The sequence below is a fragment of the Nelusetta ayraudi genome, unplaced genomic scaffold (genome assembly GCF_046127955.1).
Source record: "Nelusetta ayraudi isolate G7.1 ecotype Tasmania unplaced genomic scaffold, CSIRO-AGI_Nayr_v1 ptg000330l, whole genome shotgun sequence".
Taxonomy (NCBI): Eukaryota; Metazoa; Chordata; class Actinopteri; order Tetraodontiformes; family Monacanthidae; genus Nelusetta; species Nelusetta ayraudi.
Window position 1 is genome coordinate 958 of NW_027466374.1, and position 27,873 is coordinate 28,830.

At 52.2% G+C, this 27,873-nt stretch overlaps 1 protein-coding gene across 1 annotated transcript; it reads left to right on the top strand.

Moving 5' to 3' along the window:
- Nucleotides 1-27,873, top strand: LOC142882576 (formin-binding protein 1-like). The gene is made up of 15 exons (XM_076017377.1): nt 1-122; nt 407-463; nt 709-856; nt 6,317-6,379; nt 7,683-7,787; nt 11,639-11,767; nt 12,184-12,330; nt 14,874-15,065; nt 22,763-22,777; nt 23,109-23,144; nt 25,201-25,310; nt 25,405-25,537; nt 26,477-26,610; nt 26,799-26,956; nt 27,576-27,873. The coding sequence occupies exons 1-15, from the start codon at nt 1-3 to the stop codon at nt 27,752-27,754; spliced, it is 1,728 nt and encodes a 575-aa protein (XP_075873492.1). The 3' UTR covers nt 27,755-27,873.

Below are 27,873 nucleotides of genomic sequence, written 5' to 3' on the forward strand. Positions count from 1 at the left end.
ATGCTCTGCCAGACCCGCGACACAGGGCCCGTAATGACCTCCGGCCGACAGGCAGACTGTTGTGCGGCGGTGAACGTGGGAGAGCCGGAAAGCAAACACGGCGAGATGAAGATCGCTAGCGTGTCATGCAAGAGAATCAGTCAGCCGGCTTTTTTTGGAGGTCGTCGAGCCCGGTGTCACAACAAGGGCACGACTGATGGATGGGCAGACGGGAGGAAGGAGGCGGAGCTAAGTGACAGCACTGGGATGGACGGATGGAACGGTGTGGTCTGCACGGGCTGCGTCCAGGGAGGGAGGGGTTGTAAAGGCAGCAGTACCGCTACATGTCCACTGGCGGCGCTGTGTAGAAATAAATACTGTCGTGAGTAAGAGGTGACCGAGGAATTTTGCTTTGTGTCTTTTTCAGGAATTTATCGAAGAAGTATCAACCCAAGAAGAACTCGAGAGAGGAGGAAGAAAGCAAGTGAGTAAAATCACAAGCAAATATACAAATAAATTTGATTGGAGAAGATAGTCACCACCGGCCCAACACTGCAGCTATGCTAACCCTGCAGTTAGCGTACCAGCTATTTGCCTCTTCTTTCGACGCTAAGCTAAGCTAACTAGACGCCACCTGCGCTGGTCATTACATGGGAGACTTTCGAACTGTCGCTGCGTTTCCTCCTCTCACTGCCCCCCCTCCACCCCCACCCCCTTGCTCCCCTCCAGGTACTCCTTCTGCAGGGCCTTCCTGGTGACGCTCAACGAGCTCAACGACTACGCGGGCCAGCACGAGGTGATCGCCGAGAACCTGACGTCCCAGATCATCTCGGAGCTCTCGCGCTACCTGCAGGACCTGAAGACCGAGCGGAAAACGGTGAGTTCTCCCCCCCCCCCCGACAAAGCGCGTCGCCGACGGAAGAAACGCAGCGTCGGCGGATTTCGCCTCACTCTCCATTTCGCCCGACGTCTCGCGGAAGCTCTCTGAGTGAGAGTGCCGTGCGTTGGCCCTCGCCTCGCCTCGCCTCGCCTCGCCTCGCCTCGCCTCGCCTCGCCTCGCCTCGCTCTGTTCTGCGTGAGCCGAGGTCATCGCTGGATGAACGCAAAGGCACCCGGAGGCTCGCCGCTAGCGCAGAACGTGACCGCCGCGCAGTTCTTTTTACGGAACAAAAGAAGTCACTGCGCTGTGTGCTATTACGGGCCCGGTCTGCCCTCTTCTAAACCAACGCAGACACAGTGAGAGCACCGCAACGCTCGTCCTTCATTCAGAGCCGGAGCCGTCGACCTGCTGCGCGCCACTCACAGACATCTGCGCCTGTCCAGTCGGTGGAGTCTCAGCTCAACTGGAAGAAGAAGGGGAAGAAAAAAAAAGATCTGTCACGGAGTTGTGTGTCATAAACATCCAGCTGAGGGAATTGGAGTGGAAAAGCCAAAGCAGGGAATCGCTCAAAGGCACAGTGACCTTCTTTTTTTTCTTTTTCTTTTTTTTTTTTCCCGGAGCGTCCTCTCATATGCTCAGCTGTTGACTTCACTCGTCGCCCTCTAGGGGACAGGAAGCTTCGTTTGACACTTCCCAGCCCCCACAGTCTGCACGTGATCGCAGCGTCCACATCCTGGGTCTAAAAACTCTGCAGATGCCTTGAACGCTGCACGTGTAGCCCTCTGTTTACAGCCCTCGGCAAAAACGTACATGTGTAGCTTCCTGCTGTTGCCTAGATATTCTATGTTTGCTTTGGAAAGGACTGAAACTCGTGATTAACGCCTGATTGGAAGCGGGTTAATAGTTCACGTGACATCACAAAGGGCTGATTTCGCACCCTGTGAAAAGTGGCACGAGCAACAAAAGCACAGGATGGGCTTAATCTCATTTCTAAGGCCACATATTCCTGTTAGAGAACGTTGATTGAGTCGACGTTGCAGAATCTGCCGCCTTTTAAAAGTTGCAGCACATTCAAGCAAAAAAAACAAAACAAAACAGGACAAAACGCGAGGCTTCTGGGCTGTTTTTCTTTTTTGCTGCTGCTAGTTGTGCTCCGAGTGTCACATGGGCCTCCAGTGTCCAGCTGGAGCACAAAAGGCCAGGGCGCCAGCACTCCCGGGAGCGCGAGTCGTCGCTCTGACATCCCCCTCTTCCTCTTCACATCGCAGCCCCTTTTCCTCCGTTTCATTCCAAAGACAAAGACAAAAAAACACATCACACAACATTTTTCTCACGCTTCTCTCTCTCACTCCGTCTTCACCTCATCACCGCGTCTCCATCGCGACCGCTGCAGCCCTGCTCTCTTTTTTTATTTTTTTCCTGCGGATCTTTTTTTTTTTCTCGTTGTTGTTTTTTTTTTTGCCCGCTGGTATCATCAACAGTTTGTCATGTGTCTGCGACGAAACAACGGAATCAGTCAGCCAGCCAGCCGTCGCGCGGAGGGGAGGGGTGAGGGTTGGGGGGTGGGGGGGTGTTTCCTCCTTCTGAGGCGAACAGAGGAGCCTATTTATTTATTCAAGTGCGCAGCGCCACAAGAAAGATTCCCTGTCCCGCCTCGTCTGCGGCTCCAAACTGTCGATCAGTGCGTCTGCCGGGCTCGTTCGCACCCTGGTAAGAATGGTGGCCAATGATGCCGCGGCACAGCTGGAAATGAAAAAAACAAAAAAAAACCCAAAAAGGCCCATTTGTTTTTTTGCTTTTTTTTTTTTTATCTCAGTCCTGTCACATGAATCCGGCGCCGCTCAAGTTTTTCAGTGGCGGATCTCTGACTGGGCTCTGTTTCAAAGAGCGGCGCTGGCAGGCCCAAGACGGTGAGATTAGAGAAGTCATCCCACATCCCTCCTCAAAAATGTTTTTTTTTTCTGTTGAAGTGGGCTCACTCAACAGGTGGAGCTTTTTGAAAAAAGAAAGAAAGAAAGAAAAAAAAGAACCAGTCTCATTAGTTCCTCGCAGGCCATCGTTTTATAACCCTCCCGGCCTCCTTGCAGGGCTGTTGCTAAGGTTTCAGGGGGGGGGGGCAGGCCAAGAATGTGGGTTTACATGTTAGTTTGTACTTTTTTTTTTTGCAGGCCTGTAAAAAAAAAAAAAAAAAAAACAGAAGCCATTTTGTCCATTTATCCGTTTCCTGTTGTCCGGTGACATGCAAAAAAGACGAGCAACCGCCAAGCCGGAGGGGGGTTAATATGGGATGAAGTTCCCGGCGAGATTGTGCTGAGGAATCAAAACAAGGTTGCGGGGTCAGCACGGCGCCGTCCTCGCCGGCCCTGCTGATCACAGGGTTTAGGCGTCGGCCTCTTTAACGAGGGCCCATCAAGAGCCGCAGTGAGCCGCAGCGCTCCGGTCGTTGCTCGGGGACCTTTCATTGGCCCGGGGCGCCGGAGGCGGCACAAGATCAGCGCAATATATCTGGATGTGGCTGAAAGGTCGGCGAGAGGCCCGGGCCTGAGAAGTCAGCTAAAAGTGAAACACCTCCAGGTGGGGGTCTGGCGGGCCGCGCCGTCCTCATTAATGTGTCGGAGGCGGCCGAAGACAAATGGGGTTCCTTCTCCTCCCCGAGTGTCCCGACTTGCCCTCGCCCGCTGAGCCGCATACATAATGGAAGAGATGGGTTGGTTGATCTCCCGTCGTTGCCAGAAGAAAAAGAAAAGGAGAGCCATCCGGTCTTGATCTTGTGCGATTTACTGCTATTTTTGGCCGCATGATGATGGAATGCATGTCGGACCGGCCTTGGAGAACTGCAGGTGCGGTTTCTCCCCCCCCCCCCCCGTCCGGATGACTAAACGGGTCAGGCTGCGTGCGCATGGAGGCGGGAAGCGTGCACGGCGGGCGGGATCCTAGTTAGCGTGTTGGGGGTGATAATTCTCCTCCTCATTCCGGTGGCGAGGTTCTTTAACCGTAAGGCCCGGGAGTGGTGGACGTCCCACTTCCCCATCATGACCCCACGCAGGAGCGTTTAAAAGCCGAGGTGAACCGCGTCTGGATTACGCCCAGTTTTGCGACTCCCGTGGACGACCTGTCTCTTTTCTCTAGAAAAACGCCTCCACTGCTCCTCCCCGCCAGCGCGGAGCAGCTGACATTTTGCTCCGAACTTCGGTCCCGACGCGACGCGATCCGACCTCGCATCTCCCACGCTTCTGCTTCAGGTGCGAGCGGCAGCGGGAGCGTGGGGGGGGGTGGGGGAGGGGGGGGGGTTGAAGTCGTGGCGCAGGGGGAGAGCCGCCGTTGCATAAATCATAAATCTGCCTGTGATCTAATACGTTGGGGTAGTTATGAAAGGCAGAGTCTGGGTTTCAGAGCGGGTCCGCGGACCTGCTGAAGTAAACCAGATGTCTCCCCCTGACGGTCCTGGCGATCTGACGCCGTTAGCGCGGTGCTAGCCGCTAGCTCGGGGGTTCCCGCGCTGAATCGGCCGTCGTCAATCGTGCAGTTGTTTTCAACTGATCCTATGAGTTGTCAGCGTCACGGCGGGAGAGCAGTGGAGGCAGGAAGCGGGAATAGCGCCCATATCTGTAGAGGCCAGCGACAGCTGAGGCGTGCATGCGGATGGAAAGCATGAAACCGACTGCACAACATCTGTAGCGGCGGTGGCGGCAGCGTCCAATGATGCTGCAGCTTCAGTCGCGTTTAAAAGTGAATGAGCTCATGCGTCTTTTTTTCTTTTTTTTTTTTTTTTCTTTTCTTTCAAATTTCAAAAAGCGTCAAAAGCTCCGAGGGAAATAGAAGTTTCATCACCTCCTGCCCGGCTGAAGACGAGATGCTAAATATTTGTTTTTGCAGATGCGTCGCCATGGAGACAAATTGTTTGTGTGCGAGCGCTCGCCACGGCAACTGTGATGTCACGGCCGCGCCGAGAGGCTTCCCGTGTTCTGTCGCGCAAATTGAGGCTCATCAGAAACCGTTCGTGCAGCAGATGAGGGCAAAACACGCTTTTGTTTTAGCACGAAGACTTCCTCAGAAACGCTGGAGCACTTCCTCTTTTGTCTCAGCTTCCCTAGAAACTTTGGGGAATTGGAAGTTCCGCTGTACCTGAAGTGAATCGGGACACGTTTCTCGCTCAGCCCCGTCTTGTGTTTCGCAGTTTGTTTGTTGAATACTGATGCCTCTCGCTGCTTGTTCTCCAACGGCCCCGGATTGAATGGCAGCATCGGTATTCAGATCAGCGTCCGACCCGACCGGCTGCCCTCTGTTGGCCATGGAAGAACTAATTAAGAGTCGAAATCCGTCTGGTTTTATTGGACTGACCTGAGGATTTGGGGCAGATTAATGCAATCGGAGTAAACAGGGAATGTGTTTTATTTTATTATTATTTTATTATTTTTTTAAAAGGCAGTTGAAACCTAATTTGGACCTAAATTAAAATCTCTGACTTTTATTTGAAGGGGCTTTTCTTTGCTTCTCCTCCATTCTGGGGTGAGTTGGCAGATTGCGCTGTCCCCTGGAGCCAGTCAGTCCTTTCAGCCAGTGTCTGTTCAGACTAGCAGACGCTACCTAGCGTTGAGCGGCGAGCCAGGCTGAATCTCTTGTGACCAGTTTTCATCGCAGTGTCTGGCTCCTTTTTATTTGCTTGCTTAGCCTAAATGTTTTACTTCTCCTCATTGTTCTGACTTTGAGAATTTCTTTCTCTTTTTCCACGTTGGCTTATCTCAGTCTTTTCCCCTCATGTTAGCTTTGCAATGCCAAGGACAGATTGCAGTCAAAAATAAATAGAAGATTCTTTTTTTTTTTTTTTCACCCCTCAATATTTCTTTGTCTAACAAAATTTGAACATTAACCTTTTGGACCCACAATCATCTTTTTTTTTTTTTTTTTTTTTTTTCAAAATATTCCCCCTGTGGAAAACAGGAATGCCTGCAAGATGTCACGGCGATGCAATTAGTAGTTGTTGGGTTATGTCACTCCGCACGGCAGTTGCAGACGGACCAAGTAAACACCGGGACTGACCACCCGCACAGCGAGCGCTGTCACCGGCGGGGGTTGAAATGCTTGCTGTGTTTATTTTCGTCTGGGTTTCCACCTGGCAGAGCCCTCGGCGAGTTCTACCTGCTCTGAACTGGTCGCTGTCTCTGATGGGGCTTTGGCCCATTTGTTCGAGAGAGGTCGGCCCGTGGCCACCGTTTGTAATGTAGCTCAGGGTTTATCTGGATTACCCTACTTTCCCCGCTTCACATTAATATCGCCACGGCGTGATTGATATTCACGGAGTTTTTAATAACGCGCCGGGGCTCTCGGCTCGGTCTGTTTTCCCAACTGTGTCAAGGTCAGCGTCGCCCGCCTTTAAAACCCCTTAAGCTTGTGAACCGACAGATAGTTCGATTTTTGTTTTTTTCATAGTTTTAATTTTTCTATTTCCTTTTCCAGCACTTCCACGATGGGCGAAAGGCGCAGCAGCACATCGAGAGCTCCTGGAAACAGTTGGAAGCGGTGAGTGACACGTTGACCGCTTGACTTCCCTGTTGTTTTACTCTCATAATGAAGAAAAACCCACGCAGAAAAACGCCTCGGCTCAGTTTCGGTCCTAAGTTGGTTTGAAACTACTCAGACTGGGGACTGAGGAATGTCCGCAGATGTGGAACGAGACGCCGCAGCTAATCCTAAATACAGTAATTACATTTGAGGCTGGTGTTTTCGGTAGGTAGGAATGGGCACGCTTGAAATGACAGATTGCAGGTCTGCCATTAAGGAATAAAGGGATAAGGCCGTACGAAACAGCGCTCAAGGCGTTACAACCCACCAGCCAAAAGCCGTCACAGCGCCGGCAAGCAGCAGCTTCTTCTACAGGACTTTGAAATAAATCAACACCCCGAAGCTTCAAAGTTTGCATTCCAGAGAAGCAGAAATTAGAGGTTTCCTGCAATGGAGGGAAGACGAAAAACTGAAGCGGGACAAGAAAGGAGCCCTGAGGGATCCCCTCTCTTCTGCCGCTTTTTGCCCTCAGACGGAAGAGGGGGAGAGCAAAGTGGAGTGAATATGGAAGCACGTCAAGAATGTTCAAGGCGAACCTCTGGCACCAGGACTGTGTGTCATCACAGTCTCACCTTGAATCGCAGGCTGGTAGTTTTAAAAACGCCGACACAAATCTGAGGAATCTGAGAAGTTGGACGCCGCCGCCGCCGCATCTCGTCGGCACCAGCGTCCGTCCTTAATGACGACGTTCTGCGATTTTTTCCTCAGGAGGAAGAGAGATGGCAGCTTGAATTCTTATCTCTTACTGCCCCCCCACCCTGCCCCACCCTGCTTTTTTGTTGACGGGCCAGAGAGAGAAAGAATGACGGAGAGGCATCGCCGCCTTGTCCTCCTCAAAGTTGCGTGGTCATTCAAAGATCCTATTGTGTGCCAGCAAGGTCGGGGGGGGGGGGGGATTGCAGATAGGCAGGCGGTTCAGAGTGCGCGCCGGCCCGACAAACGCTGATTGTTCCGTGGAAATGGTGGAAAGAGGCCCGGCTGAATGCTTGTTTTTCCCCCTCTGCACAAACAGCCACTATGGACATTTACTTAATCTCCAGCCTGCAGACTTTTTGACGAAGCAGCCCCCCCCCCCCCCCTCCCAGCGACACACTGATGACCCTCTGTGGCGCACAATGGACGCTACATGACGCATACGTCCAACTTGTGACGCTCGCCGGCTCAAATGCCAAACTTTTTTCTTTCGGTTTTGTTCGGTCGTGTTTCACCGTGTGTGACGGAGTTTTCCCCCCCTCGCCCCCCTCCCCCGTCCTCTCCGCAGTGTAAGAGGAGGTTCGAGCGGGACTGCAAGGAGGCCGACCGGGCGCAGCAGTACTTTGAGAGGATGGACGCTGACATCAACGTGACGAAAGCGGACGTGGAAAAGGTACTTTTCATCTCCACCTCCTCCTCCCCCCCCCCCCCCCCCCCCCCCACACACACACACACACACACACACACACACACACACACACACACACACACACATCCAGAGCTGCACGAGTCCTCGCACTCCCACCCAGCACCTCCCACACTCTCTCTTGTGTCGCGGCATTCTCCTATTGCAAGTTGCAGCTATCCGGTATCGTAGCAAAGCAGCCAACATACTGTCAGCTGCATTGAAACGTGGTTTTATTTCCCGAGACCCCTGTTGGGCCTTTCGGGGACTGCACACCCCCAACGTGGCATTCGTCCCATGCGCCAGAGTCCCGAAGGCTGATGTCACTTCCTGTTGTTGCTCCCACGCCCGCAAGGAATCATGGGTCACCGGTGGACGGCGCCCCCCCCCCACCCCCCCCGGCCGCCCGGTCAGCTGCTGGAGCGGAGCTCAAGACAGAGTTGACACAGTTCAGAACTCGATTATGATGCAAATGTAGGCTGCAATAAAGAGCCTTTCTGCATTCTGGACATTTAGCCAAGGGCTCTGGCTACAAAAGGCTCAGGCTAACACTGAAAGAGCCGCAGCGGCGGCTCAAGGCGGCCGCGTGTGGGACAAGAGTGCCGTTTGTGTCTGATTACAGCCAGTTTTATTTACCGAAGCGTGAAAGACCGGCGCAAAAAGGAAAAAAAAAAAAAAAATCCAGCGCTCAGTTCCTTCCGTTCTTATCTGCCTAAGATCACTGTTGCTGTTGAATTGACCCCCGTGGTGTCATACAAATGCTTTGAAACTGATGCAGAATGAATTGTTTATATATTTAAGTATTAGGTGATAGATGATACTTCCTCTTGATACATGATGTGCCGTCACACCTCCGTTAGGGTCGTCAAATACGGTTCATTCTGAGACCGGTCGTGCAGCAGCAGTTTTTGTCTAAACCACCGCTTCTGGGTCGCCCCCCCCCCCCCCCCCCCGACTACTTTTTTTTTGTTTTACACTCCATCGCTCCGTGCGTACTTCGTGAACAGGGCTGCATTTTTGGACACCTCTCAGAAGAAAAGTGGGTTGTGTGGGGTCAAAAGTCTGTCGCACCCTCGACCTCCGGCGTCTCCGCCTGCCGCGGATTCCAGCGAGGCACACTCTCGCTCGGAGCTGCTGCGTGGGCGCCTCGGCCGACCTCGGCCCTCCCTCCGCTCACCTGCTCGCGCATTCATTTTTCAGCAATGAGGAAGCTGAAAATAGAGCGGGCTGAAATCGCTCGCAGCCCGCGTGGAAGACGATTAGCTTCTCCTCCCACACTCGCATCCAGTTGTTGCAGTTCTATCCATCCATCTATCTATCTATCTATCTATCTATCTATATATCTATCTATCTATCTATCTATCTATCTATCTATCTATCTATCTATCTGTCCATCCATCTATCTATCCATCTGTCCATCCATCTATCTATCTATCTATCTATCTATCTATCTATCGTGGTTCTGTATTACCGTGCTGATGTGCTAGACTTGAGGGTCTCCACTTCCACGCCGCTGTTCACGCACCCCACTCGTCACCCCAAGCGAAGCCAGGTGCAACGTCTCCCCCGTCCGGTTCCGGTCCGGGTCTCTTTTTTGGTTTTGTCTGAAATGCGCCGGCAGTTGAAGGAGCGCGGCAGGTGCCTCGACGCGTCTTGGTGATTTATCACCCGGGGGGGCGATGACATCATCATCAAAAACCCGGGCCAAGCATGTGTGTTGGGCTACCGCCACGGCTTCAGCCTTCAAGTGGCTTGGAAACAGATTTCATTGCAGCCGCAGACATGTGTACGTGCTCGCGTCTGTATTTATTACTTTTCGAGCGGTTTCGGTCCTTTTTTTATTGGAAAAGTGTGAGTTACGGCATCGGTTGGCTGTCGACGACGCTGGGAAAAAAGAAAGAAAAAAACCAAATTGCATTTCGCATTGAGCTGTTGTGTGCGTTTTGTTTCGTCTGCAGCCAAGGCGAACCTCAAAACCATTCATTTCCTCAATCCTCAGATTTTGGGCTTTTGACTCGCGGCCGGGACGCCAGTATAAAACACAGCACGGTTTGCCTGTGCTGCAGAAGCGCCTCTTCACTTCCTTGTCGGGCTTTGCACTTGTTTCACCGACGCCGTCTTTGCTTGCCGCTTCGGGAACTTCCCCATTCTGAGCGACGGCCGACCCGGCCCGGCCCGTTCCACTGATTAGCTGGAAACAATAACCTTTTTGTTTGTTTGTTTGCTTGTTTGTTTGTTTGTGTTTGTTTGTTACATTTACTTTATGCCATGCCTTGAAGCGAAGTTCCCACAAGGTAGGTCCGGCGGACACAGAGACTGTTTATATCTGTGGGAACGTACTGTCTCGATTTTTGTGTCTGGAAAAACCAACACGCACACGCTCTCCTGCGCAGTCTGGACCAGGTCCTGGCTCACACACACACACAGACACACACACACACGCCCACCCCTGTCCTGTCCTGTCTGACCGTCCTCTGCTCCCTTGTGCGGTGGCTTGCCTCGCTGTCTTCCCGTCAAATATGCGGCAAACAAAAGGGTGAAAAAAAAAAAAGATAAATGCGAGGCGCGATTTGCACAAATTTAAACCTACAAACAAACCGGGAAAACAGGTTATTTCCATGGCGACGACAACAGGAAGTGATGCGGCCGCACACCTCTAACCTCTCTCTCTCTCTCCCCCCCCCCACGTCGGCATGCAGACACACACACACACACACACGCACGCACGCATGCTCACGTATTGGATTTAGTCAGGTGTCGCTCCCAAGCGGGTCTCAATTTCACACATTTCTTCTTTTCTCTTCTTCTGCATGCTAGACTCTGACGCTAGTTTTCCGTCGCAGTGCCGATGGCCTTTCCCGCCTGCGCTGGAAACAATGCAGCGTGGTGCCTGGCTAGCTCCCCTCTGAGTGTGTCATCGATGACTTGCGCACATGTGCACGAAAGAGCCGACTCTGGCTGAGGACCCTCGAGAATCTGTCCGGCGGGACTGCGACACGTCAGGGCTCCGCTTATTCCCACTGCTGTCCCTCATTCTGGTGAAGCTGCAGGGTGTTTGTTTTTTTTTCAACTTACTGCGTAGAATGCAACCCAGGGCATCGTGAGAGGAGCCCTGCTGTCACAAACAGGCCAATGCAGGACAGCGTTTGTGGTTGGACAGGCCCCAGGTTTGCGTGGAAAGAGGAAACAGATATGAACGCTTAGCTGTAAAGTCCCCCCCCCCCCTCCCCCCCCCACACACATATGCACAAGCAAGTGCACGCACACACGCACGCACGCACACACACGCGACACGCTGCCCAGCTGAGATAATCTCATCTCCATCTGCTTGCCTTTGGATCTCTGGCTGCCTGACGTCGCTTAAAACAATCGACACGATCGCCAGCAGGGACGCGGCGGCCAATCAAACGGCAGCTTCCTGCAGCCGGCGCCGGCTGCGCCGTCATTTTGTCTCGGTCGACCTGATAGGCTGCTGCTGCTGCTGCTGCTGCTGCCGCCGCCGCGGTTGGCTGCGCTAGCTGGGGTTTAGCACCTACAAACCCAGCGCTCTGTGTTTTACATGTCTGCATTTGCATGCACACACACACACACACACACACACACACACGCACGCACGCACAAATGTGTCTCCTCTTGAAGGTGTTTTTTTTTTTTTTTATAAATGCTCTGGCTGTGTATGTGTCACTCACGTATCTGTGCTAATCAGGGCACTCTGAGGTTTCGAGTGAGTTTCTGAGGTGCCCCTATTTAACTTGTGTGTGTGTGTGTGTGTGTGTGTGTTTGTCTTTTTCTCTTTTTTCTCTTTTTTTTCTTTTTTTTTCTTTTCCGTTTGTCTGCAGGCACGACAACAGGCTCAGATGAGGCACCAGATGGCCGCCGACAGTAAAAGCGAATACTCCGCCCACCTCCAGAAGTTCAACCAGGAGCAGAATGAACATTACTTCACCATCATCCCAAACATATTCCAGGTGAATTCCTGCTCGGATCGAACCCCAGTTTAGGAATTATCGCGGCCATGTATATTTTTTGGGACGTCCTTTTTGTTGTGGCAAAGGGCAGGAAGCTTAAACTCTAGCAGCAAACATCGGGCTAAATATGGCTGATGTTGCAAGATTTAGCGGAGACGGCGATTTGAACACAATACACATGCACATACATTTTTTTTTTCTCACAAAACACAACCAGAAAGTCTCAGAAGTGCGATGAAGCACCTCAGGAGATTTTCCAGATGCTCTCTGCAAAAAAAAAAAAAGAAAGAAAAAAAAAAAAAAAGCCTTTGATGCTCGTCGCTATCACGCAGGGGCTCTCGGGTCAGACAGCTCGACTCCGGCCCACGCCATCCCCCCATTAGAACGTCTCCTATGATTGTCGTGTTCCTTCCCAGAAACTTCAAGACATGGAGGAGAAGAGGATCGAGAGGCTGGGAGTGTGCATGAAGACGTACGCCGACGTGGACCGCCAGGTGCTGCCCATCGTGGGCAAGTGTCTAGACGGCATGACCAAAGGGGCCGAGTCCATCGAGCCCAAGGCGGTGAGTGCGCAGACTGAGACACACACACACACACACACACACACACACACACACGCCCCAACCACTTATCCACCTGGGAGACATTAGCGGGTCCTTCCTGGGCCCGAGTGTCAATCACGGCCTCCGCGCAACCGATGAGGCTCCCGGTTCTGCTGGCGCAGCAGGTCGCCGCTGCCACGGGAGGCTGCGTGCGCTAATAGACCAACTGCACCGCTGAGTCGAAAAACACTAAAGAAAAAAAGAGCCGAGGAGATGGAGTTGTGATGTGAAAAAAAACAAACAAAAAACCCAGCAACTGTCTTGGGCGACACCAGTGCGCCACATGAATATGACTCTGACTCGTGCGCCGTCTAAAAATAGCCGGCCCCTCGAAAAAGAATCGGTTCCATATGATCGGGCGAGCGTCCCGGCCAATGAGCTCACTGCCGGAACAGCCTCGGGTGGGGGAGGGCCAGGTTGGGGCGGGGGAGGGGCACGCTCGGCCTCGTCTTGAAGCCGTTACGAGGTCAGAAGCGGCTCCCGTCCAGGCAGCTCGGTGGAGCTCGCTCTCCCGCTGGGAGCAGGAACGCACGCGGCCGCTGGCTCTCGGTGCAGAAGCCCCCAAACAGGAGGTTCACCGCGCTTTTTTTTTTTTTTTTTTTTTTTTTTTTTACCCTTCAGCACTTCCTGGGGCCTCTTCAATGTAAAACCTCTATTCACGCGTTTTCTTTTTTCACTTTTCAAAACGATTCAATGCAGGCGTGGAGCTTTTTGTGAGAACATGGAAGAAAATAAGTGACTGTAGATCCCAGAGAGCTGCATGCACGTACAGTGTACACTGCCAGTCAAGGGTTTGGACACATACTGCACTTCTGACAACAAGTTTTATATTGAAGGTGATCTGGAAGAGCCACCCGTCGTGTGGAATATATATAACATAGCACATTTAGTTCACTTTTTTTTTTTTTCCCCTTTGCCACATTAATCCACATATCTTGGTCAAGTACTTGATGTCTTCAGTATGTATCTACAGTGTAGAAAGCAGTAGAAGAAACAGCTGTGTCCAAACATTTGACTGGTAGCGTGTGTATGTGTATGTGTCAGTGTAAAACTAAGCTTCAAACAACAACGTCAATCCCCCCCCCCCCCCACCTCACCCACTGCCGTCCCAGCGGCCACGCTCGGCGCCAGGAAGGAGCCCCGTGACACGCTGACACGCCACGCTTCCTTGTTTTGTGACAGGACTGTCGCCGAGTGCGTGCGTGCGTGCGTGTGCACGTGGCCCGGCTCCAGGAGACGATGACTCCGGCCGCTCGCGACTGCCTGCTGCGGTAAACAACAGCGGGAGGAATAAAAAAAATCATCACATGCTCCGTCCGTCCTTCCATCCTTCACCCGTCCCCTCCCCCACCCCCCCGTCCCTCCTCCCCACTTTTCCACCGTGTACAGTGCGTGCGCACGGACACTGACGCCGAGCAGACGCCCCCCCCCTCCCCTCCCCTCCCTTATCAGTGGCGATTGGCCCGCCACATGGTGCTCCTGATGAATGCTCTCCTTCCTGTGTCTGATGAGGCCTGGCTCTGGCCCTGACCTCCTCTCTGGTTTTTTTCTTTCTTTCTGTTTTTTTTTTTGATGCGTGTCATAACTCCCACTTGACAGATTTAGGTCTTCTTTTTTTTTTCCCCCCCGCCCCCCTCTTTCGTCCGCCGCCGCCGCCGCCACCGCTGTGAATAATGGCACCCGCAAAGCTGCTATCAGGACCTCCCTCACAAAAATAAACAGACTACTGTAAACATGAGAGTTTCCAGGCCGCCATTGTGCTGCCGCTTATCTCCAGACTTGCTGATTAGCCGCACCATGCAGCCAAACGGGAGAATCCTCCTTTAGATGTGTTGCGAGTCTTCCTTTTTATTAAAAATAAAAATATATATATATATATAAAAACAGTTTGCATTCATTTGGAAGCTGAAATGCTCTTTTTAAAAAAAAAAGAAAAAAAAAATGAATAAATGAAAAAAAAAAAAGGAAAATAAATCAAAATAGTCTAAACAGCGACAACGCTACCCCAACATGTCTGAAAAGCAGTAGGATGAAGCATAAGCTTGTTAAATCCTCTCCCTTCCTCATTAACTGTCACCCCCTACGCACCCACAAGCATACATATTGACGTACGTACATATCGACAGACAATAGAAGATAAATGAGCAAGTAAACAACCGTTGAATGGTTAAAGCCCTTCTTCCTGCCCGTACCATGTGGAAACCATGTGCTTCTTGAACTGCTCGGACACTGCGTGAGGCCCGGCGGGTCCAGTCTGTTCCACAAACAGCGACACAAAAACCTTTCAGTGCTGTACGCACCCAATTCTTCAACCCTGAACCGTGTAGAAAGAGCAGGCGAGCAGCGGCCGTTATATCAGACTCTTCTTTATCTGAGCTGATTGCATCTGGACTGCGTTTTGTCCGCGGGCCCTTGACCGGGCAAAACGCAGTCAAATGAACGCAAACGATCCACGAAGCGGCGCCGGCTGACCCGCTGCCCCGTGTCTCTCGGTTCGCTCGCAGGACTCGAAGCAGGTGGTGGAGTCGTACAAGTCCGGCTTCGAGCCGCCGGGCGACGTGGAGTTCGAGGACTACGGCCAGGCCATGAAGAGGACGGTGTCGAACACCAGCCTCACCAACGTCAAGGAGACCAAGGAGAAGGCCGGCGGCAAGAGCAAGGGCAAGCTGTGGCCTTTCATCAAGAACAAGAACAAGGTAACGGCTCGGGACCGTGAAGGCGCCCACACCCGGCACCGGCTGGTCTTAGCTAGCGGCCCCTTTGGAGCGCTGGATGTGTATTTATTCTTTAAATCCCCATTTTTTATTTTTTATTTTTTTTTAGCATCGCCAAGCGTTTCTTGGATTCTGTTAGCTTCTTTCTTCAGCTCAAACAATACGTTGCTGGTTCATGTTGCTGCTGTTATTATTATTATTATTTTCTTGTTGCTGTTGTTGTTGTTGTTGTTATTATTATTCGCCACTCCCCACCCCCCCTCCCCCGCGCCCCCACACCCCCACCTCCCCGGCAAACGGCCCGCCCCACCACCTCACCGGCCGCGGAGGCTCCCACCTGTAAAGCGGACTACTAACGCACCGCCACCTTCGCCCTGCGTAGAAGCGACCTAACCGAGCTCCTAGCTGGAATAACTTTTTCTTTTCCCAACTGGTTTTGGATTCTAAACCTGGTGTAGCATCCTGAAAATGGCCGGCCGGTGGCGCCGTCGAGCGATTACGCGGGCGTGCGAGTGAGTGTCGCTGGAATCTCCAGAAAAAATTCTGACCTTTGCTGAAATGGGTGCCATTCTTGGCCTTGTCCACTGGGGGGCAATGACTTGGAACGCTGCTAAACGCTTGTGCTCCGTCTGTCATGAGTGTTTGGTGGTCCAAACAGCCATACAGAGATGCATGGGAGCACGGCGAGGGGGCGGGGCGGGGCGGGGGCGGGGGGGGGCTTGGCCAACGCGTTGATTGCGGTGGTGGTAATTTTAGCAGAAGAAAAAAATCACACGGAGGCGTTCTGAGGTGTGTTTCTGTTTTTAGCGAGGTGATTGTGTAGCGCTCGGCCGTGCATGAACTCGTCTTCTTCCTCCGCCGGTTAACGATTCGCGCAGTCGAGAGGTTCCGGGAGCAATCAGGACTTCTCTGCTGATGACGGTGACCTCAAAAGAATCCAACCGCCGCTCATCCTCGGGGACGAGGATGAGCGGCGCGTGACGAGGTCGGGAAGCGAAATGAATAAATAAACAGAAAGGAGGGGTGGGGGGGTGGGGGGGTGCAAGCCGGCTGCATGTGCTTTTGGACTAAACGCGCTGTCCTTCGCTTCCGCTTGCTCTCTAACAGCCGGCGCTTCTCGTTCACCCTAACGCTCTCTTTTTATTTCGTCATCCTTTTAACTTTTGTTTTTCAGCGTTTTTTTTTTATGTGTTCTGACTTTTCCTCCCCACCCCCCACCCCCACCCCACCCCACCCCACCCCCCCTCACTGCATAACGACTGATGAAATGAGTTTGACGTTCCTTTGGTTGTCTTTCATGCTCTTCTTTGGGTTTTTTTTCCTCGTCGTCCGTTCATTTTTTTAATCTCTGTCGTCGTATTTTGTGTTCTTTTGTTCCCTCCTCCTCCTCCTTCCATTTTTTCCTCCTCCTCCCTCTCTCATTGGTTGGACTCTCTCGCCCCCCCTCTCTTCTCCTCCTTTTCCTATGATTTCTCCACGTTTCTTCCTCCTCCTCCTCTCCGTCAACGGCTTCCCCTCCTCTTACCGGTAGCTTATGTCCCTGTTAACGTCCCCCCACCAGCCCCCGCCCGCCCCCCCAGCCTCGCCCCCGCCCTCACCCTCTGCTGTTCCCAACGACTCCCAGTCTCCCAAGCAGCCCAAGGAGCCCCTCTCCCACCGCCTCAACGACTTCATGGCCTCCAAACCCAAAATGCACTGCCTCCGGAGCCTGAGGCGAGGGTAAGTGTGCGCGCGCGCCTGCAGTCGCTGAGCTTCGTGCACGTGTGTGAACGTCTCTGAGCTGTGTACGTCTGCAACGCTGTACGGGCGGAAGGGGCGCAAAGGGGCTGGGGGGGGGGGGGGGACCAAAACGCCAACCAACGGCGTCTCGCCTGAGTCGTGTCAAGGCCTTTACACATCGGATGCGTTCCTTTACGTTTTTCGGTTAGCATTTTAGCGTTTTACCGGCGACGGTTGACCGGTTCGACATCATCGTGTTGTTTTAGTTTCAAGCTGAAGGCTTCACGCTGACATGCTACGATTATTTAAAGCCTTATCTTTAAGGTTTTTTTTTTGTTTTGTTTAGCATTTTAGCGCCAATTAGCATTCTGTGGTTTTCTTTCTTTTGTGCGTCGCGCGCCTGGTGTGTGAAAGGCCTCACTTCTCGACAAATTTGACTCGTTGGCGTTCCCCAAGAATGCCGCCGCCGCCGCCGAGTCATCGCTGAGTTGAAATCCACCCTCTCCAACCAGTAACTGAAACCGCCCACATGTGCCCGTGTGGTTTTGATTGGAAAATCAAAATCCCCCCCCCCAACAACCAGCGGTGGGACGTCCCGCTCGGTCTTCCCCCCCCCAGCAGTCCAGAAGCCCGTACAGGTTGCAGCCTCCTCTTCGCTTGTCTAGCATGCTTGCGTAGCGCCTTAACAAGTCAATCAGTGGTTCTCGTCTTGACTCACCGGCAGTCTCTCCATCTTCATTCTCCGTGTTAACTCACAACAACCCCCCCACCCCCACCCCCACCCCCCCCGACCCCCACCCAAACCACCACATGCCAAAGGTCTTTGCAGCAGCAGCATGACTGACTGGTCTGTGCTGGGGCAGGGGGCGGGGGGGGGGGGGGGGGGGAGCACATTTTGATTTTCTTTTTTTCTTTTTTTCTTTGTGCACGGGATCAAAGGGAAATCATGTCAGTCTGACACGGCGGTGGCAGGTGGAGGTGCGTGGGCGCCGTGTGGCTCTGAGTAACTGCAGGGTCATTTTAGAAGGCTTCCTGGAGGGGCGGACTTATCAGCGGCGGCTCAGGGTTGCCAGTTCCTGTTCGAGGGCCCCGTCGTGTCGTGGTGGAGCTGCCGGGCAGCGGCAGGGTCACGCTGCACCGGCGTCCTCCGACTCTCCCCGACCCCGGGAACAGGGCGGCCACTCACGCGTTCCTTCCGGGAGCCGCACCAACGCGGCGCTCTTGTATTCAGCGGCGCTATTATTATTATTCTTTTTTTGTAAAGGGCAGCGGCTTCCCAAGGTAAAAGCGCTCAAACGGACCGGCACCAGGCGTGAGGTGAGGGGGAGGGGGAGGGGGAAGTGATTCAAGGCCAGAGAAGAGAAAAGAGAAGTGTCCTGCCCCCATCCCCGCCCTCTCTCTTTCCTGGCCTCACACAGAGCAGGAAGTGCACGTTTCTGAAAGAGGAAGTGCTGAAACAGCTCTCGCTCGATAAGAGCGAGAGAGGGGGAGAGAGAGAGAGAGAGAGAGAGAGAGAGAGAGAGAGAGAGAGACATCCCTACGTTGACCTCACCTTGACTTCTTTATGGTCCAACAGAGCAGCGAATCCTTTCAATCAAACCGCTCAGACATGGCAGCTTCTCTCATTTCCATATTTCCATTTATCCCGCCATATTTTCTCGTTTGTCTCACGCTCTCCCTGTATATAGCTGTTTTATTCAGACGCTACGATTTTTTTTTTCCCTCCCTGTGTTAAATCGCACTCGTATGTGATTAAAAGGGAACAGCGGGCGCGCGGGGAGCGCTAATCCCTCGGAGCCTCGACGTGACATCAGCCCCACTGCCTCACTGACACACAGTCTCTGTGGGCTAATGCCTTCCTTCCGAACAGCTGCCGGCTGGCGGAGATTGAGACACTTCCTCCGCCCCTTTTTTCCCCGCAAAAACAGGCCTGCGGCGGTCTGGTCCGACCCGTCAGCGCCCCGTTACGCACGGGACACTGTTGCTTCTTGGGTCGATGGTTTCATTTGAATTCAAAACACACTTCCACTTTATTATTGCACATACTGCAGAAGGGAGGCAGTGGTAAAAGTCAAGTCAAGGTCAATTCTGGGTGGGAATGTGCTGTTTTGTAGCGTTCCAGGTAGCCGTTAGCTTATCGCGCCATTACGGGAAATGCATGAGTCAGGTTTTACTTCTTTAATCCTTCTAAGTGATTTTGAGCATAAGGACGCTCATCGGGTGTGAACCAGCAGAGTTTGCATTTCAGTTTGTTTTTTTTTACATGTGAAGGTGCCATGATGAGTGAAATTCACTCTGTATAGCAGGAAGCTACAAAGGAACATTTTAGCACCAGACTGTAAACAGAGGGCTAAATAGGCGGTTTCCTGGGAATCCTCAGAAAGTGTTGGTCGAGATTGATTGTAATCCGGGCCCTTGAAATATCGCAGTCAAGCAGGGACTTCTTCTTCTTCTTCTTCTTCTTCCTGCCTTTGAAAAGCACAATCAAACCAATGCATTAGCTCGCGCGAGGAGGGCGAAGACAGAAATATCCCAGCTGTGATAGCAGTGGACGGTGGGGCTGATTCTCCACACCCAGTGTCGGATGTCTCGTCCATCACCATCAAAACTGCTTGAAGCGCTCGTCTGCAGTCCGTCGCTACGTCTCTCTGTCTGTGGGCTGAATCCACGAGGGCCTCCGGTGTCCGTTCCGGGGGGGGGGGAGGGCGGTGAGGGTGTGTGGGAGGGCGGGGGGGAGTCCCGGCCGGTTCGAGGCCGCGGGTTCCCATTGACGAGGCTGTGTTCTCTCTTGACGACCGCCATCGCCCACCGCTGCAGCAGCAGCAGCAGCAGCAGCAGCAGCAGCAGCAGCAGCCCCCGCGCTCGCTCGCTTATCACAAAGAGCTCATGAAGAGGACGCTGGGCCGCCCCACGTACGCTTTCGAAGCAAGGCAATACGTCGTAAGTGCGCCTTGTGTGCGTGTGTGTCTGTCAGTGAGAGAAAGAGGGCGCCGGCGGCCAATACGGAATGTGTTTGGATTGGTCAAAGCCATGTGCGGCGCATGCACTAGCCTCAGCCATAATGATATTAATGATGATTCGCTGCGTGAAGACGTCCGGCACCCCCCCACCCCACCCCCAACTGACGAGTCGCCCGTCACGGCTAAACGAGGCCAGAAGCAACAAACGGCCAACAAAGAAGGCTAGTGTCTGCGCCCGGCTCCGCTGTGATCACATGGCTCGGACACGTGGCTGCTTTCATTTATTTTATTTTTTTTTTCCCCCTCGAGGATGTTTGATTAGCAAGGAGACAGTGACATCACCAACCCCACCCCCGCCCCCCGCCATCACATGCACCGGCTTGAGGCTCCTTGTTGCTCGCTGCTGATTGAAGGCCTCCTTCACCCAAGCGGCCCCCGTGTGGGCGGGGCCGGGGAGGAGGGAGGAGGCGGGGCCTATCGGTGAAGTGTCACCTGACGCTGGCTGCGGTGATGGACGCCCGCCCGCCCACTCCTCCTCGTTGAAGGCGGAGCGAGCGGCGAGGTCACACCTTTTGGAGGGGGGTTTGGGGGGCGAGGGGGAGGGGGGATGGGGTGGGCCTACATCACCCAGAATCCTCCTCCTCTTCCTCCTCTTCCTCCCTCCCCTCCCCCCTCCCACCGGGAGCTTTGTTTGTGCTGCCGCTCTGTGCGCCAGGGCTGTGATTCTTGATCTCTGTGTATTTCTGTCTGTCTGGGGCGTTCAGGTGCATCCGTGGATGGAGTTGAGCCCCCCCCCCCCCCCCCCCCCCGGCGGCCACTCTGAAGCGTCCGAAATAGAAAAATCTGAACTGTGTAATTTGGAAAAATATCCTCGAGAGATCACACGATCCGAGTTGGGGGAAAAAGTGAATGTACGTTCAAGAAATGACCCAGCAGCTTGCCCTATTTCTTTCCTTCTAAAAATATCCCCCATCGTTGGCTCACTTTAAAGGCTCGGCCTGCGGGAGTTAGCACCACCGCGTGGCGAGTAAGTGCGCCGCACGGTGCGGTCGCACTTGATGACTGTGATGTCAGGGCCAGAATCGTCAAATCCCTGAGCAGAACTGCAGTTCTAATAACAGGTGTGTGTGTGTTTTTTTTTTCAACAGAACCAGCCGAGGTTCTGTTCTGATCATGTCAAAAAAAAAGAAAGTCTCCAGATGATTGTGAGCACGCAGGCAGGCAGGCAGGCTCTGACGAAATGAAAGTCATCTTTCGGTGGTTTACCAAAAACCCCCGAGCCTCACCCACACTTTGGTGCTTTGACCTTTCATCCTCACACAATACAGGTGTTTGTTTGTCTTGCTTGGCAGCAGAACTTTGGGAAAGCACCTTAAGGGGTTCGATGGTTTTCACGGTAATCCCCCCCCCCACACACACACACACACACACACACAGCATCATGGTCATATAGGCAGATGACGGCCCTGTGCAGTCTGGATCTGCTCTAGGTTTTTCCTGGCCACTGTCGGGAACCTTTGCTCGCTCTGGGGGCCCAGTTGGGGTTTTTATTTATTTATTTTTTCCTCTGATTGTACAAAACGCTTTGAGAGTTGGATTTAGCGCTGTTTGTATGAATAAGAGTTGACTGGTTGAACGTCTTTTGCTATTTGCACGACTTAAAAACTACGATAACGCGCCATTGGGACGAGGAGCCTCGCGGAAACGAACTGAAAGCCCAGCCAGCTGCAGGCTGAGCAGCTCCCAGTCGGCTCAAATCCGATCAGAACGCGTGAATGGCTTCTCACAGATTAAAGGGCCCACATCGCAGTCGGACTCTCTCGCTTTAAAAAAAAAAAAACAACACAAAAAAAACAGCCTAAAGAAATAAAATCAAAGGCGGTAAAAGTCTTGCCATGTCGCACCTGAAAGTGAAGCTCCACGCTGGGGGGGGGGGACTCGGGGACTCGGGGTTGTCGTCACGGGGGCGGAGCCAAAGCCGCGGCGCCGTCGGAGGTCTGTTTTTTCTCTCCAGGTGGACGGACGACGGAAAGCGGCGCAGAGCTCCCACCCGGCCTGTGAGCCTCTAACAGGATTACAAGTCATCTGCTGCGGCTGCTGCCTCTCGCTGCTGCTGGGGGGGGGAGGGGGGGAGGGTGTGGGGGGGGGGGGGAATCACAGACCACGTCATCGGCGGAGGCGCTCGGCGACCAAATGCTCCTTAAAAGTCCAAATCCGTCCAGGTGTGCGTTTATTCATTCCGATGGTTGGCTTCCAAAAGGCGTCTCTCAGCCTGGGTCACGTGCACAGCCCTCCTCTGGCCTCCATGGATGCTGCTGCCGCTGTGCGTACGTGCTTCGGGCGCCCCCTGCTGTCAGTGGCGTGTCACTACAGGGGGGAAAAAAGAAGTAAAGGGGGGTCTCCATCCATCCATCCATCCATCCATCCGAGCCGCCTTTCCCTCTACTCCCCCCCCCCTCCACTACATTAGTTTTGGTCGGCCTTTCTTTTTCATTTTCCTCCCTCCATCTCCTGGTTCTTCACCTTCACGCTTGTGCAGTGGGTTGGCCTCCTCCCTATTTTTTTTAAATTTAGTTTTTTTTTTCCGGCAACTTGTACGGTTCCTACATTCATCATTTTCATCTAGAGGCGCTAAACTTCACCACGTAGTGGTAAAAGAGCCGAAGCTGCCGATTCGTCTTCTCATAAGCACAAAAAAACCTGGAAAAACAAAACAAAAAACAACAAAAAAAAACACAGTGCTCTTTTCCCCTAATGGTGAAGTTTGGCAAATCATTAGTTTTTGTTTTTTGTTTTTTTCAACTAAAGCACATGTTTTATTTCTCTTAAGCTTTATAAAAATAAAAAAAAAAGAAGCATTTTGGCCGCAATATTTCCCTCGATGTTCAATTTTTGTCTCTCTCTCTCTCTTTTGCTCCTCGCCATTTCTCTCCTCCTCCTCCTCCTCCTCCTCCTCCTCCTCCTCCTCCTGCCCCCCGCCCCCCTCCTCCCTCCATGAAGCTTTCTCTCAAGCTGGTAAGCATGACCGTATAACCGCACCACCGTAGTGGCATGACCAATAGCACGCATGACAAGCGTCCTCCCAGTAACACACTGTCCATAACGTTGTTCTGTTTCCGTTGTGTTTGTTTTTTGGAATCATTTCTCTGTGTTTCTTTTTTTTTTTTTGTTGCTAAGTTTGGAATGTAATCCTTTTTAATTTGTTTTTGCCCGTGTCGCTACGACGGACCGCAGACTCATGTGGCTGTCTCACTTGTACGTTATTTTTTGATGTTTGTGTTGTGTTTTGTGTGTGTGTGTGTGTGTCCAAAAAAAAAAACCTGTGTCTGTGGTCTCTGTGGTGCAGATCACACTCAATTCCCACGTCCGGAATCTCATTGAGGTGATCACATTTACTCAGTGTCGACGTACCTCGTCTTCTAGTCTCTTGTCCAGTAGTCTTCCTCCTCTCCTCTTCCTCGTCCTCTTTTATCGTGTCCGCAGATCCTCTGTTCTCCGTACAACCACTAACCGGAATCGTACGTAGTTTTGTCTTAACACTGCATGCTGACCAAAAAACTAACATGAGTAGAAATCAATCAGTATTGTCAATCAATCAACCAATCACTGGACATTAGCCTCCCTCCCTGTTCTCTTGATTATTCTCGCGGCTAATTCGTCGGCGGGCTAAGCTGCAGCTAGCTTAGCGTATCTCGGCTGCAAAGCAGGTGATAGATCACCTTTGCAAACTCCCTCTAAAACATTTGAAATATCACACTTACTTGAACATATACTTTACAATAAACGCAATCAAGATGCCAAACCTTTGGCTTTTAAGGAATGGACAATGTCAGCCTTGTTATGATTTAACCGCAAGTATTTTAGAAGGATGAGAAGTCGTAGATATCAAATCTGTCCCTGATCTTAAGAGAATCAAACTACAAGACTGCAGTCCAAGGTCTGCTTTGTAGCCTCCTAGCCACTTGTCGTAGAGTTGAAATGATTGAGATCAAACTGAGGTTTGATCCCAAGACCTTATTTTGAAATTAATTATTCCACTCGATTTCGTACTTTATTTTTTTTTTTTTCTTTCGGTAAAGGGTAGTTTAGTTTACAAGTAGCCAAACGAGTTGTTTCACCCAAACTTTGACCTGGTCTGCAAGGAATTGAAAAAAAACAACAACAAAAAAACCAAAATCAAACCAATCAGCCGTCTCTCTCAGCCGTAGCGTGCGCCGACACTGTCTAGACGGTAGCGTCCCGGTTGGTCCCCGGGGGGGTGGTTAGAGGACCGTGTGATCGTCCAAATGGCCACTGACACTGAGCATGTTGTTACTGCATGAGACTGACCTGTCTGTTATGTTGCATGTCGGGTAAGCGCTGCATGCCGGTGCAGGGAGACGGGGTAAGGTTGCCGTGGCGATGTGGCTCCTGCTGTTGCTGTGTTTGACCCGGCTCATGTGCAGTGCAAACCCCCCCCACCCCCGCCGAGTCGGGAGTCCCGACGTCCCGCTGCTGAACCGCCTAGCGACCCCATCTCAATGAGAATCAGTCCAAGGCCGCCGGCCTATTCAGTCCCTTTTTTGCATTTACTATTTCCAATGGCTTATTTATAACAGAGTTTGACTTGAAAACTCTTGCAAACATGCTGCAGAGTCCCACAGAGCTCAGTATTAAAAAAAAAAACAAACAAAAAAACAAAACTGGAAATGAAAGTGCTGTGTGTTAGCCGTGATAATTGGAGGCTCACAGCAGACAAAACAAGTCATGTAAAACAAAATCGTAATGAAGAGAGAATGTTCGACATCCAAATCATGAATTTGGGGGAAACACAGTCGTCTGTTAGCTTGAATTCCCCCGCAATGTTTGTTTTTCTGAATTGACGGATGCTAACTTTGCCCCTGCCGGGCGTCCGCGAAGATCGCCTTAGCAATCAGTGAGCCGCAGACATGTTCTGAGAGGGTGACTCAGCGTGAATCACCGCTATGGGATTCTTGTCTTCAGGCAAAGAAATCCGAACCTGAAAATCACCCAAAACCTCGCACCACCTCCCATGTGAAAGAACAACCAGGCATTTTCATACCCATCGGCCGGGCTCTGGACTCTGGACGCGGTGCACGTAAAACAGGATGCATTTCGCTGTGCGCTTTTAACAGAGCGCGGCGGACTGAATAGGCGAAAGGGCCCACAAACAAGTCCGTAGAAAAACGTCCAGACCTGGAGTGAGTGTGCGGCAGAGAGCAGGGTTAATCAAGCCCTGCGTGTCTGCCGCTGCCTCTGGTTTAGGCCTCTCAACCGTGTCAGCAGAGGGAGACACTGCACCTGATTAGCAATGACCCCCGTTAAAAACAGCAACTCAACCCAAAAGCCAGGTCACCTGAGTTTGTTCGTTGTCGTTAACGCGCTGTCTTTTACCGTCTGTCCCCCCCCCCACCTCGTCTTCCTGTCGTGTCGCTCAGGGCTCCGGACCAGAAGACTTCAGCCACCTGCCGCCGGAGCAGAGGAGGAAGAAACTGCAGGGCAAGTTGGACGAGCTGAACAAGGACATTCAGAAAGAAATGGACCAGAGGTACCTCGAAATGCCCCCCCCCCCCCCCTTTCTCACACGCATCCAGCCACGACAGGCTTTGAACTTTGACCCGACCGCCTCGCTCTCTCACCAGGGACGCTCTGACCAAGATGAAGGACGTGTACGTCAAGAATCCCCAGATGGGCGACCCGACCAGCGTGGACCCGAGGCTCGCGGAAATAGCCGGGAGCATCGAGAGGCTCCAGTCCGAAGTTCAGAAATTTGAGGTCGGTCTCGCGTGCAGACGGACGAACATTTTCCCAAATCTGCAGGGTTCGTTTGGCTCAACCTGGTTTGGGGTCCAGTTCCGACCATTCAGATGGCTTCCCATTGCTTCCCATTGCTTCCCATGAAAAGGACTGTCTGTATTGTGTTACAAAGACAAACCCCACCCCCACCCCCACCCTCCCCCGCCCCCCCCAATCTTTCATCTTCGAGTGCCTGTCTTTTACTTGTTCCCCTTTCATAGAAAAAGTTTACTGAAACGCGCATTTACTGGAAATGGGTGACGTCACCCCCAGCCAGGTCCTTCTACTGCCGCTGCTGCAGTTGTTGACGTGCCTGTCAACACCTGTCAACACTGTTTAGCACGAAGCTAAAACAGCACGATGGGGAAAAAGAGAGCTAAACACACTGTGTCCTGGCAACTTGTGGAGCTCTGAGGATAATTAAATGTGCGCAGCGGCTCCACGGGAGTTCAGAATAAAATATAACCACCTGGAAATGGCTCTGATTTGGGACCTTTTTTTAAAAAAAAAAAATTCTGGCAAATCCCCCCCCCCTCCCTCCCCCGTTGCCTTGAAAGGCCATGTTTACTGCTCTGCCCACTGGTTTCCCAGTGCGAGCGTTGGCCCAGCGTTCCGACTGTATACAAGGCTGTAAACAGTGTCTCCCAGCTGCGTTTGCTCAAGAGGCGCCGGCAAGCTCGTCCATATTGGGCGAAGAGAGGCGACCTCCGGCTGCGTCGCTAACCCCGCTAGCAGCGACCGGCTAACGCACTGTATAAGGCAGAGGTCATGATTTATGGATTAAAAGAAAAAGCATTCCGGGATGCACGCAGTAAATTTCGAGCCGTCGCGGGGGGGGGGATATAAAAAGATATATAATAAATAAAAATAAAAGGAGGGCTGCAGCTGAAAGGTGTTCCCAAATGAATGACGTTCCAGGGCTGGCTAGCGGAGGTGGAGGAACGGATGCCGTCCAAGAGCGACACACACAGGAAAAGTGGCCTCTATGAGACCCAGAACAGCACGATAACGCCGACGACGGTGAACAACAACTGCGCGCAGGACAGAGAGAGGTATGGCATACTTGAAAAAACAAACAAAACAAAAACAAAAAAAAACAAACATTCCACTTTCACGGAAAGCAAACAAACACAAAACACTCAATTTGGAAGGCGACTATTAGTGTTTTCAAAGTATACCTCCCGTGTGTCTGTCTGTCTGTCTGTCTGTCTGTCTGTCTACGTGTGCGTTGACCCTTGAGCAGCCCGGATGGCAGCTACACGGAGGAGCAGAACTCGGAGACTCAGGTCAAAGCCGCCGTCAACCCCACCTCGGGCACGCCGGAGTTCGACGACGAGTTTGACGACGAGGAGACGCTGCCCACCATCGGCACCTGCAAGGCCCTGTACCCCTTCGAGGGTACGTGCCACCGGAGGAGTCCAATTAGAAAAATGTGCAGGGGTTGGAAGAGATGGAGAGATTATTCTCCGGCGGGCTTTTTTTTTTTTTTTTTTTTTTTCTTAGACGATCAATGCCGGCCGGAAGTGACAGGAAGCAGCAGTAGGAGTACTAGTAGTAATAGTTGTAGTACTGTAACTATCTTCTCCAGATCTTCATTTATCATCCCGGGCTTCAAGTGCAGTCACGTCTCATGATTAATTGTCCAAAAGAAAGAAAGAAAAAAAAAAAGTATATTTAGCCCTCTGTTTGCAGCCTCCTGCAAAATAAAGTTTCCCACTGAGACTTGATGTCTGGTTGGATCTTCCACATGCTTTAAAGGGGACTGGTCTCAGAGGGCTAGGGGGTTGGAGAGGCTAAAGGTGTCATCACTAATCTGGGAGGGGTATCGGTGCCCTTTGTGACATCACCACAAAGCCCCCCCCCCCCCTTCCCCCCAACGGCTCCCGACGACTGTTTTACATGAAATTTGAGTTTTGAAAAATACCCCGGAGCCCCCATGTGAATGAAATATACCTACTTCATGCCTTTGTCTGTTTGTTTTGACCGGGCTGTACTAATGCTTGGATCTGGCCCCCAGGTCATAATGAAGGCACCATCGCCGTGGCGGAGGGCGAGCTGCTGTACGTCATAGAAGAAGACAAAGGCGACGGCTGGACGCGGGTGCGCAGGAACGAAGACCAGGAGGGATACGTCCCCACGTCCTACGTGGAGGTGTTCTTGGAGACAAATGCCAAAGGTGCTATGACGTACATTTAACTCAGCGAGTGTCTTTCTAACTGCGGGTCAGAGTCTCCTCCTCCTTTACCAACCAAGAGGGACGGACCAATCACATTTGTTCATTGTGCCTCTTTGAACAAAAACAACAAAAACAAACC

Bases quoted from the DNA above. Each gene is read 5' to 3' on its own strand.
- LOC142882576 (XM_076017377.1), top strand. From the start codon at position 1: ATGCTCTGCCAGACCCGCGACACAGGGCCCGTAATGACCTCCGGCCGA. The intron at 6,380-7,682 runs GTGAGTGACACG...TCCTCTCCGCAG, and splicing joins CCTGGAAACAGTTGGAAGCG to TGTAAGAGGAGGTTCGAGCG. The intron at 25,538-26,476 runs GTCGGTCTCGCG...ATGACGTTCCAG, and splicing joins CCGAAGTTCAGAAATTTGAG to GGCTGGCTAGCGGAGGTGGA.